Source organism: Thermobia domestica, chromosome 11 (genome assembly GCF_964235325.1).
Source record: "Thermobia domestica chromosome 11, izTheDome1.hap1.1, whole genome shotgun sequence".
Classification (NCBI taxonomy): Eukaryota; Metazoa; Arthropoda; class Insecta; order Zygentoma; family Lepismatidae; genus Thermobia; species Thermobia domestica.
The window spans coordinates 69,852,388-69,863,601 of record NC_137464.1 but is presented as its reverse complement, the minus strand read 5'-3'; the positions used below and the strand labels follow the sequence as shown (position 1 = coordinate 69,863,601).

The 11,214-nt window shown below is 34.8% G+C and overlaps 1 protein-coding gene across 1 annotated transcript; it reads left to right on the top strand.

Moving 5' to 3' along the window:
• Nucleotides 1-944: 944 nt before the first annotated feature.
• Nucleotides 945-8,445, top strand: LOC145663592 (uncharacterized). The gene is made up of 4 exons (XM_081729701.1): nt 945-1,141; nt 2,647-3,037; nt 3,829-3,976; nt 8,312-8,445. The coding sequence occupies exons 1-3, from the start codon at nt 980-982 to the stop codon at nt 3,921-3,923; spliced, it is 648 nt and encodes a 215-aa protein (XP_081585827.1). The 5' UTR covers nt 945-979; the 3' UTR covers nt 3,924-3,976; nt 8,312-8,445.
• The last annotated feature ends 2,769 nt before the right edge of the window (nt 8,446-11,214 follow it).

Below are 11,214 nucleotides of genomic sequence, written 5' to 3'. Positions count from 1 at the left end.
TAAAGAAAAATCTTTATTTTACGTCACACGATTATGCCGGTTAGGCTAAAGAAGATGGTGACGATGAGAAATGAATGAAATGGTGGAATGAAGAAAGAGGGAGGAAGGAGAACCCCGAGCACGGTGTTTGTTCACCACAAAGTCCACACGGCGCGAGCTAGGATCGAACTAGGAACCCCCAAGCACCAGATGTGAACGCTCTACCATGGTGCCACCGCGCCCCATCTGTCGTAGAGTCGTAGTTGATAGATTAGTATGGAGTTGGAAGGTTGTTGTATCCACATTGCGATTTGTGCTAAATAAGCAAAGTGTTCATGTTGGAGATGCGTTGAGGTCAGTGTGGAGGATCTTTTGAATATGAATTAATAATAAAGTAAGTGGTGTTGTCTGGTGATTTCTGATCGTATTATTGACTAATACGTTATTATTAGTAGTTATACAACATTTATATTGATAAAGTAAATAAATAAGCACGAGAACATTACAGCCCAATAACAGACAATGTGCACAAATATTGAATCATTTGATTTTCCACCTTGTTAAGTAAATTAACACTCACGTGCTCTTATCTTATGAAATATAAATATATATATATAATCATACTTACTTTTATCTTTTCAAACTGAGAACACGTGGTGGTCATAAATGACTATGGTTATCTTCGAGTGATCCCTTCCTTTCTTCCTTTACAAATAGATATGCACAAATCGAGATTCATTGATAATTATACACATACATCAAGTGATTGAATTCGAAATATCGCTTGATCTATAATTAAAAGGTAGCAGAGACCATTGTCATATTTGTACTCCTCCCAGTTCTAAATAAAAAAAAAATCAGACATTCTGTACTTCCTTTATCTTTCACGTGATTATTATGGAAGTTGAGGCATAAACTAGTATAAAAACCCGCGATTCAGTTAAGGACAGCACAGTGTGGAAAGATCGAAGCATCCCAAACCCTCACTTACTTTGCAAAGATGTTCCACTCCGCTCTGCTCTTGCTCGGTGCCCTCTTGGTCCACGACGTTGTGGGTCATGGTTTTCTCTCTGAACCACCAGAGAGATCGTCTATGTGGCGATTTGGATTCAACGTTCCACCCAATTATTTGGATAACGCACTGAACTGTGGATCATACGGAGTAAGTTCCTCAACAAAGAGATGAAAAGTGAACGTATCTTGAAAACTGTTGTCACGCAAAGATGTTTATTAGAAAAATTAATTAACTTCATAGCATAATTTCGTAATAGATCTTTATAATTAGAACTGAAATTAGAAATTAGAAATGTGGTAAATCAGTATATAGTTTGTATTTCTTACTCATATTTTAATCAGTTCAGTGTCATCTAAAGGCTTTACCTAGGGATACATTGCAGGGTCGGATCCAGGATTTTCTGACGGGGGTTCACCAATAACTACCAGTAAATTTAAATTGATTTTTTTAAATGCCTTTAGCATTTGTGGTGTAAATGAAGAATTGCCGTGAAAATGCTCAGTGTCTGGTCTCGGGAATCGAACCCACCACTTTCCGAATGCAAAGAGAGAACGCTTTACCAATTGAGCCATGTCCGCTTTGCATCGTTGCTGCTTTAGATCAGGAATTTCTTTAATAATGGACTTGGAATATGATGGATACTTTGTATCGTACAGAATCCTTATGAAAGTGTTGCTATTTTCACTGCTAGCTTCTCATTTTGGATAGTGTATATTTACAACAAAGGGTGAGGGGGGGCACTCCCCTTCAATCCTGTCCTGATACATTGTGACATGCAAGTATATTAGCGTATCCTTGAAGCTGTATGGTTTATGTTTTCAGCTTAGATGTGGGATACAGAAGCTTATGGCTCTCAGATCACACATTCATTTAAACTGACAGTTGTCATCGGTACAGTTGTCAGAAGATACATTAGACATAATAATAATAATAATAATAATAATAATAATAATAATAATAATAATAATAATAATAATAATAATAATAATAATAACAGAAATTAACAAACTCCAGAGTTTCGTAGGCTAAAATCAACACTCAGCAAGCAAAAGGTCATTTTCCTTGCTTTATTATTCCAGTACTGTTATAACATTGTTATAACCTGGTAAATAGTATATGATCAATACTGTGAGGGTCGATTTGGTGAACTATGCACCTACCAACTACAGAAGATTCAAGCCCTGGTCGTAGTTCTGAGCCCTTATTAATATTAGGTCCCATATTTCATAACCTCGGTGTCAACAAGGACGAGTAAGGACAGAAAAATTAACTCTCACACACGTGGTTAAAATGAACTAAAATTATAAAATGAGAACATCAAAAGATGATAAAATTATAAAAACAGTGACCTGAAACTTCTGAACGATGAATAGAAAACATTTTACAGAATGAGGGTGTAATATTATATAATTACAGTTTTATAATCTAGAGGACACGAGTGAAACTGATATGTACTATATATATCTGAATCATCTTTTGAATAACATAAAAGTATTGACTTTGTTGGTTCCTGTAAACTTGTACTTTGAAGATTTAGACTATCTAATGTGCTTTCTTGTTTTTCTGGCAAAAAATAAGATTCAGTAAGTTTTGTAATACATGCTCTCACATTCTTCGTAATCAATATTGAAATTTATATCTTCTATCTTTAGGTCCAGTGGTACCAGAACAATGGTAACTGCGGAATTTGTGGAGACAACTATGCTGACCCTCGTCCACGACCCAATGAAAATGGAGGAACTTACGGTTTGGGAATTGTAGGCCGAGAATACCAAGAAGGTCAAGTAGTCCAGGTAGCTATTAACTTCACAGCCACTCACGCTGGTTGGATGGAATGGCGTATCTGCAAACTCAGTGACCCTAAGGAACTCGAGGAACAAGAATGCTTCGATCAAAACCTGTTGGAATTGGCTGATGGATCAGGAACCAGATACTTCTTGGACCAGAATGACAACAACAACCATGGAGTGTACACCATTGACGTCAGGCTTCCTGAGGGACTTACCTGTGACAGATGCGTCATGCAATGGTACTACAGGGACGGTAAGTGGAACTTAGAAAATACCTGGTGTTATAACTACAATTTGTTTCCTAATTATGGATGTTTTGTATATACCAAGGCTGCATATTTATTTGTGCAATGTTGTACATATCTAGTGCGATCACTTAAAGTTTACTTCTTCTTTAAGAGGATTCTTTTATATGAATATCAATTTGATAGTAGTCCAGCAGTATAGTTCGAAGGTTTTCATTAAAGAGACATATTCCTTCAGCAAGGGAAGCACTTTTTGGGGGGGTTATTGTTTGATGTCGAACGTGTTCTTCTGATAAAGTATTTCGCCCTGTATAACTTGCTAATAATACCTTCAAATCTTAATATTTATTAATGTTAATTATGCGCTAATCAGGGTCGTGCCGTGGGGGGGGCGAGCAAGGCGACGGCCCCTGGCGCCGAAGTAAGAGGGGCGAAAAAATTCGGGAGAAAAAAGGAAAAAAGATACGGAAAATTGTTTGGAATACTCTTAACTCGAACTATGTATGCATCTTCTGAAAGTTATATGTTATTGTTATTGTCTAACTTAGCTTCCAAGTCTGACGACTTACAAGAAACTATTTTGCAAAAATAATAATTATTATTAAGAACCTAAATTCATTTTTGGTCATGTTGCTTTTGGCTACCTTATGTTCCTGTATTTCCAGCTTAGAATTACACCTAGGTGCTATCGCATACTAATGAAGAACACTTACATATTAGAAATTTCTATTTGATAAATACAGCTTGCAATTATTGATAATATATTTTAATACTATTAATAATTAATATTTCTCCGCAGGTAACCGATGGGGAGACTGTGGCAATGGATCCTCCGCAATGGGATGTGGTCCACAGGAAGAATACAGAAATTGTGCTGACATCGCTATTGTCTAAGGTTATGAATACAAAACCTGAATAAATAAATCACAAACATTATACTGTAGAAAGTAAGTTCTAAAGTTAGCTATCGTATACCTACCTTACAGTTATTTTATCGATTTATAAGAGATTTGAGGAGTGTTAAAAGTAGTTAATATAGCTTATAGGAAGAGACATGATGAAATGAAATCGTAATATTAAAGCTAAAATAATATGAAACCTCAAGAAGAATTGCATCAGTCTAATGGCAATCACTTTATCTTGGAGAATTCGTTGTACTCATGTGTCTGATTAATTCAAAGTTCAACGAGTCTTCCGTTTCTTTAATTGCACCTTTTAGACGTGTATTTTTAGCAATAATTTTTAAAAATAAAAGATCGTATTGGAACTTACAGGTTAGCAAGCTTTTCGAAAATTGAGTCGCACTTATCTCGCCACATTACATAGTATTAGCATTCATTTGTGTGATGATGATGTTTCCTTACACTTATTTAATAATGTAAAGATGCTAAGTATGAAGTTTGGAATTGTCACGTTATTTACATAAGGAAAAATACCTGTTAGCATGTCCTTCAGTTCAAATTGCATGTCTCTCCGCCAATTCAATAAATTCAATTAATACTTAGTTAGATTTATTGAATAGAAAAAAAAAAGAATCAGAAACATGTAATATACCACTTTAACCCATTTGGGACCAGTGTCCTATTTTTAGGACACTTGATATTTTATTTTTTATAAAAAAGAAGAATATGGTTTTCGTGTTCTGCTAATTACAGGGAGCAATTGGAGACCTGTCATAATGCACTGTAATTTTTTGATACATTTTTCCTTTCCCTCTGTAAAAGACGGACACTTAAATTTATCTGTGTAGGTTACTTTATTTGGGTATGTTTCGGGCAACGTTATTTTTTGTTTTTAATACAAACAATGCATTTAATTTATATGTATTAGGCAGCAATAGGTACGCGGCAATCAGACTACAAAAAGTTATTTTAGTTTTGTTATTACTTTCGGTGCTATAGATGGTGAAACATTAGTGTCTTATAAATAGGACGCTGGTCCAAAGCAATATACTACTAAGTAATAAAAGCGAATGTATAGATAGACTGACGCCCTTGATTTTTCGCGTTCTTACGCTTATCATTCATTGTTCAATACTTAAAAACTACAATTTTTTACTTTTCTCAATTGAATGTAATTTGCATCTAAGCTTTAGTGTAACTACATTAGAGAAATAAGTGTTAGAAAAAGAAAAGTACTGAATAATAATGTTCAAAAAATGTTTAAAAAAAAATACGCATTATACACAAAGCTTCCCCAAGTTGGTGTACAAACTGACAGAAACTTCAGCGAACTGAAAGAGAAATGTTGTAAACAAATCACCTACAGAGTTATTCTTTTGTATTTTCAACAGTGACTCAGTGCAATATAGCTATAGTGAAGGAAACAGTTCGTTATGATGTACATATAAAGAACAATTATCATTTTCTGTTGTACGATAATAAAACTTGTTATAAGAATTTGACCTCTGCTATGGAAAGGATATGAGAATGAAGGAGAGTGCTAGCGACAATATACATCATGATTGAGAAGACGATTTTTTTTAAGATTCCAGAGTGGTTTTCAATATGCTAGATATTGTAAATGGTCCGCTATATTTTGCTATATTTTGAGAATTTTTTCGCAAGTAGAGATCTGCTAATACATCTTCGTAAATTGGGATTCAGAGCAACCGTGTGTCTCAGTATCCATTGACTGATTCAAGAGTTGAGTAAATACATATGCAGGGAGTTCATATGAATACAGATTCGAGTGGAATGGTAAGTTCTCATTGCCAAATGGAATGACACTTGACGTGTTGTAATTGGCACAAATTCTGTTTCGTGAACGATGAGGTGGAGCCGACTACATCATGAGCATATTAGAATTGAGCAGCCTCATGTTATCCTACAATAACCATATGGGAGGTGTTGACTGCTTCAAAAACTTAGAATTGGTATAAGATGCAAGAAGTGGTATTGGGTGATATTTTCACGAATTATTAACATGATGATCGTAAACTCATAATTATGTTTACGAAACCAACTCAGTTCAATGTGGATCTTCTGACATTTACACGAAACATATCTGTATATCTATCATATTTATCGAACTTGGTGGTCACCTCTTCAAATGTTTTGAATGATGTACGGCTCGCTGGAAGTGGTTACTTCATTATGGAAAGGAAGACGTAAAAATGCCAATAGATACACTTGAATACCATTATCGTACTTTGAAAAGTATGTCACATTGTTTCAAAGCTTTCGTGAAATACCAACAAGGCAAAGAAAAATAAACTTTGAATCAAAGCCAAACACGTGTGACAAACTAGCACAGGTAGATCGAAATTACAAAATAGCAATTATCTGAACTTCAAACGTAACTGTTTAGTGTTCTAAATACTGGTATTTGTACGTTATGTTTAGTTATGTGTCATATCTTATTTTGTATAATTTTGGTAAATAAATATCAATACAAAACACACACGCATATATATATATAGATATAGATATAGATATAGATATAGATAGATAGATAGATAGATAGATAGATAGATAGATAGATAGATAGATATAAATCAGGAAGACTTCGTGCTTGGATAGACCGGCCGTGATCACTCAATGCCTTGAAGCACTTAGCGGTAAAAATTTGAATTGCTTCACTCAAGCAATAGAATGCAATTAGTTAGGAATATGGCCTTTCTAGTATATCAGAAAGGACAAGCGTCCTATTTATAGGACAGGGCGTAAGTCATATCCGATGCGCAGGAAAAATCAAAATGTTATTTTTTCGTGATACTTAGGCACTAATAAACTAAGTTGAATTCTTAAAGTGAAAGAAATCAAAAAAATAATAATTTGGTCCCAAATGGGTTAATATAGAAAGATCTTACAGCCTAATTTCACGTTTTCCTCAATTCAGTTTTAAGATGAGTTTTAATGAGCACACATCATCTTTTAAAAAAGCATGAATTCGGTAAGGCCTTCATTAATTGATTTTAAAAGGAAAATTAAATGAAATATTTAAGTTTAATATCCCACTATTATGCCCTTTAGGCTAAGGGAAACGATAATTAATACAAGTTAATGATAATGGAAGAATTGGTGAAATGAGAATCTGGAAGAAAACGGAAACACTTCAAGGAAACCCAGGGACGACAAACTTACTTCTAGGTGATCGAACCAGGGACTTCACCCGCCGAAGGTAAGCGCTCTACCGCTGAGCCACTAAGCCTCTTTTAAAAGTAAAAAGAAAGTTTTTCACCTATAACATGTTCAAATTATCTCGAAACGTATATTTTTAAGTATCGTGTTAACGTATAGATTATATGATACTAAGAAATTCGTTTGTGTTTTAGGGATATTTGGGGGTAATAAGGGAAGGATATAGCTAAATATTTTCTGGTTCCTTTTATCAATAACTACATAAATGAAAAACAATTTAACTGTTAACTTTAGTATTTTTTTTGAGACCACGTCCTACTTACGTCAAACTGCACTAAAATCTGTGCATTTTCCTGGCAACTACTATTAGTTTCTCTGAAGAAAATAAACTAACTAGGAAGCTAGGCAAAGAAACCAAAGTCAAAATACAGATAAAGGCATTTCATGAATGAATAAAGAGAAAACCAATAATAATAATAATAATAATAATAATAATAATAATAATAATAATAATAATAATAATAATAATAATAATAATAATAATAATGTGATAAACGCACAGATATTCAAGAGGCAAAGCATAGCCGCCGATCTTGGGCACCCCAAGAATTTGCTTGCGACCCCATATTTGTATCAAAACTCTTATATACAAAATCTGACAAATGAAACACATACCTGAATGGCACCCCAAAGTTATGCAGAAATCGGCATCTCTGGAGGCAGGGATATGCTTCACAGTGGCATGCCCACATAATATCATACTTCGAGTATGGTTCGCGATCAGGAACTTTTGATGCAAATCCAAACTAGAAAGATGGAAGGATCTCGACTGGGTGGATCCTCGTGAGAACGTCTCTGTTTGTAATACAGCACCGAGTATTGAAATTTAATATAAACATCAACACTGTTCGAAACTTAGAATATACTCTTTAATATAAGTACCATTTACTTCTATCCATAATTATTCATTTGTCTGGTATTCAATGTATAATTCAGTGGTAGAAAATAAATAATATACCTATTTATAATACAAAATAAAATTTATTGTCTTTTTTTTTAATGACCCTTGATATGTGAATTTAAATCCTACATATCAAAATGCATTATATCGCTTAAGAAAAGAGAACTTCTCCTTGAATATTGCATAAATATGATAATTAATATATTCCAACTTAAATTGTATTTATTCATTTTTTTCAGACACACTACATCATCAAGCACAAGGATTGGCTACACCCATCAGAAAATCAAATACTCTGTTTTTTTTTTTTTTTTTGTTTCATGCCTGTTAAAATACGCTGTAAATTTTCTTTCAAAAAACTTAGATAAAATACAATAAAGAACATTTTAAGTTATTGTCATCTTTTAAATCTTCCTATTCAGAAATCTTAAATGAACTATTAGCAAATGAGTGAAACTACGGTGAATTTTCAAGGTATGGTGATCTTGAAAAGGGATCTGGTAAATATATCATTTTTAGTTGCATCGGTGAAAGGGCGAAGTAGCGTAACTTGAAAACGTGATTTTGAGTTATGACCACCATCTATCCTCATTTAACCTTCTCTATCAACTATAAATTTCATACCGGAATTCCTTATATTAACAGAGGTATGAACGTTCTAAAAATGGCGTATTTTGAAATGTAAAGCAAGATATAACGTTGAACGAGACATTTTAAATCGCTCTCCTGTAAAATTATAAAAATCAAGATACACCACTTCGCCCTTTCACCGACGGGATAAGGTCAAAGATGGAAGCCGCAAGGAAAGAATTTTGTTTTCATTATCTTAACTATCTTCACTCTGACGAGATCAGAGTTGAAACTAGAAGTTTTAGGAAATTTCTTCAGCTTCCAATTTTTTTTTTTCCTAGAAAGATAAGATAGAAGCAAATTTTTGCAATACAAAATCCACAAAAAAGTAATGATAAAACCGTTTCTCGTTATCTAATATTACAATATTTGTTATATGCGATGAGCATACAAGATAGAAACTGAATCCAGTTGGCTAAGGACAAAAGTCCAATGGAGAGCTTTTGTGAACGCGGCATTAAACTTCCGCATTCCATAGTCCATAGAGTTACTTACAAGGGACCTATGCGAACCGTGACAGTTAGATATTTATGAAAATTGATGCCCTGACTAATTGTAGATCGCTAATCATCGTGGTGATAGTCACTTGGTACGGAAATACCTTGTTTACCCGGTATATATAACACATATACCAAGCAGTGACCGGATGAGGCTGTGCCGAATTATATCTCCAACACGCCGGGAAAAGGCAGAAAATGAAAAATCTTTGAAGATAACCTGATACATACGGAAAGGGGACACTTGACCAAGAACACGGCAGTAATATCACACAACCAGTGTTGCCATCCCAACACAAACTAAAAATTTTCCAGATGGAAGGTACAGTAAATCATTTTATGACATTAAAACAATTGGTATAAAATAAGCAAAATATGGGTTATCAGTGTTGCCAAATAAGAGAGATATGAGACTCTAAAGTTGAGAAATTATGTGGTCCGTACAGAGAAACGAAAAAATATACAACAACAGCAAGACTGCAGAAAGAACAAATGTGCAGGAGTAAACCACAGCATGCACTGCATCCAATGACCAACGGGTTTGATCGAGTCGTATCGAGTGTGCGGCAAGGGCGAGAAATGTACGTATTTTACCATACAATCTATGGCATGGATCTCTTTAAGTATTTTCTTAAACTGACGATCCTCTTTGCATCTATCGTCATAGGTAAAAAGAAAAGAGGCAATCGATTAAGATTCTCTCTCAGTGTTTTGTATGTAATTAGCATTGGAAATTACATTTGAATCATAGTGTTCGAATAGCAAACTTAAATATCTATAACATTCAATAACTTTATATTGCAAAAGCCGTGTTTATAGATACATTATTTATAAATTACAAACTAACGCGCAGACAATAAATAGAGACTAGCTTAGAAATGCACATGTTACAATCTATAATAGTTTTGAAAATAAAATGAAATGAAATCTTTGAGTTTAACGTCCCACGATAATGCCCTGTAAGATAAGGGAGACGATGATTAAAGCAAGTGAATGATGGTGGAATGAGAAAGTGAGAGGAAACGGGAGTACTCCGAGAAAACCATGGGCACGATTATGTCCATCACGAACTAACTTGGCCAGGGATCGAACCAGGAACACCATACAGAAGAGGTAAGCGCTCTATCTTTGAGCCACCACTCTATAATACCACATGTCGTAAGTGTCGATGGGGAACTAGCGACATCTCTCCAAAAGTTGGCGGCCCCGCAGCGACGATCCGCGGTGGCCCGACATACGTTTCGAAAATTATACAACTAGTGGTAGAGACGCGATGAAACGCCAATGAACCACAAAATTACTCCCCCAAAATATGTTAAATCTCATGTATGCGTGTTTTGTTTACATTAGAGTGAGTCTTAAAAAACACTAAAAATAGGTACCCAGGGGTGAGCGAGAACCAACAACCTTAAAATTACTAGGCGCGTGTTCTTCCAAATTCTCCATGGAGGCGATGAAGAAAACCTCCTTTGTAGAGGGATAAATCGTTGAGATCTTTTTAATTTGGCCAACCAGCTTCTTTAACCGTGTACATTCGACGACAACCGTTTGGGATAAGATAAAATGCCAAATGCGTTCGCCATGCAATTTTATAAGAAAATCACACGCGTTTATTTATTTTATTTCATAATTCTCTCGTATTAACTTTCTAATGATATGCGACAGTTGGCATCTAAATTCATACAATTATACGCATTCATCTCAAGATTTTTCACTTCATAATGTAGAGGCAGGGATTACTCTTGATCCCGTAACTCACTTTAGGAACAATTCGTCAGGAAAAAATAATATAATAACCTCATGCACAAGACTGGCGACAATTCGTGTTGGTCCCTTAGCGATTCTAAGCGACGAATAGAAGGAGCGCGGACCAAAACGAAGTCTTCGATACTACGTGGTGGTAACTTCAACAAACCCGACTCTAGATATCTGTTTCGACTCGACGAAACCCTGCAGCCAGTGACACACTAATGGCAATCCTTCGAGGCGTCGCTATATCGATGATCGATATGTAT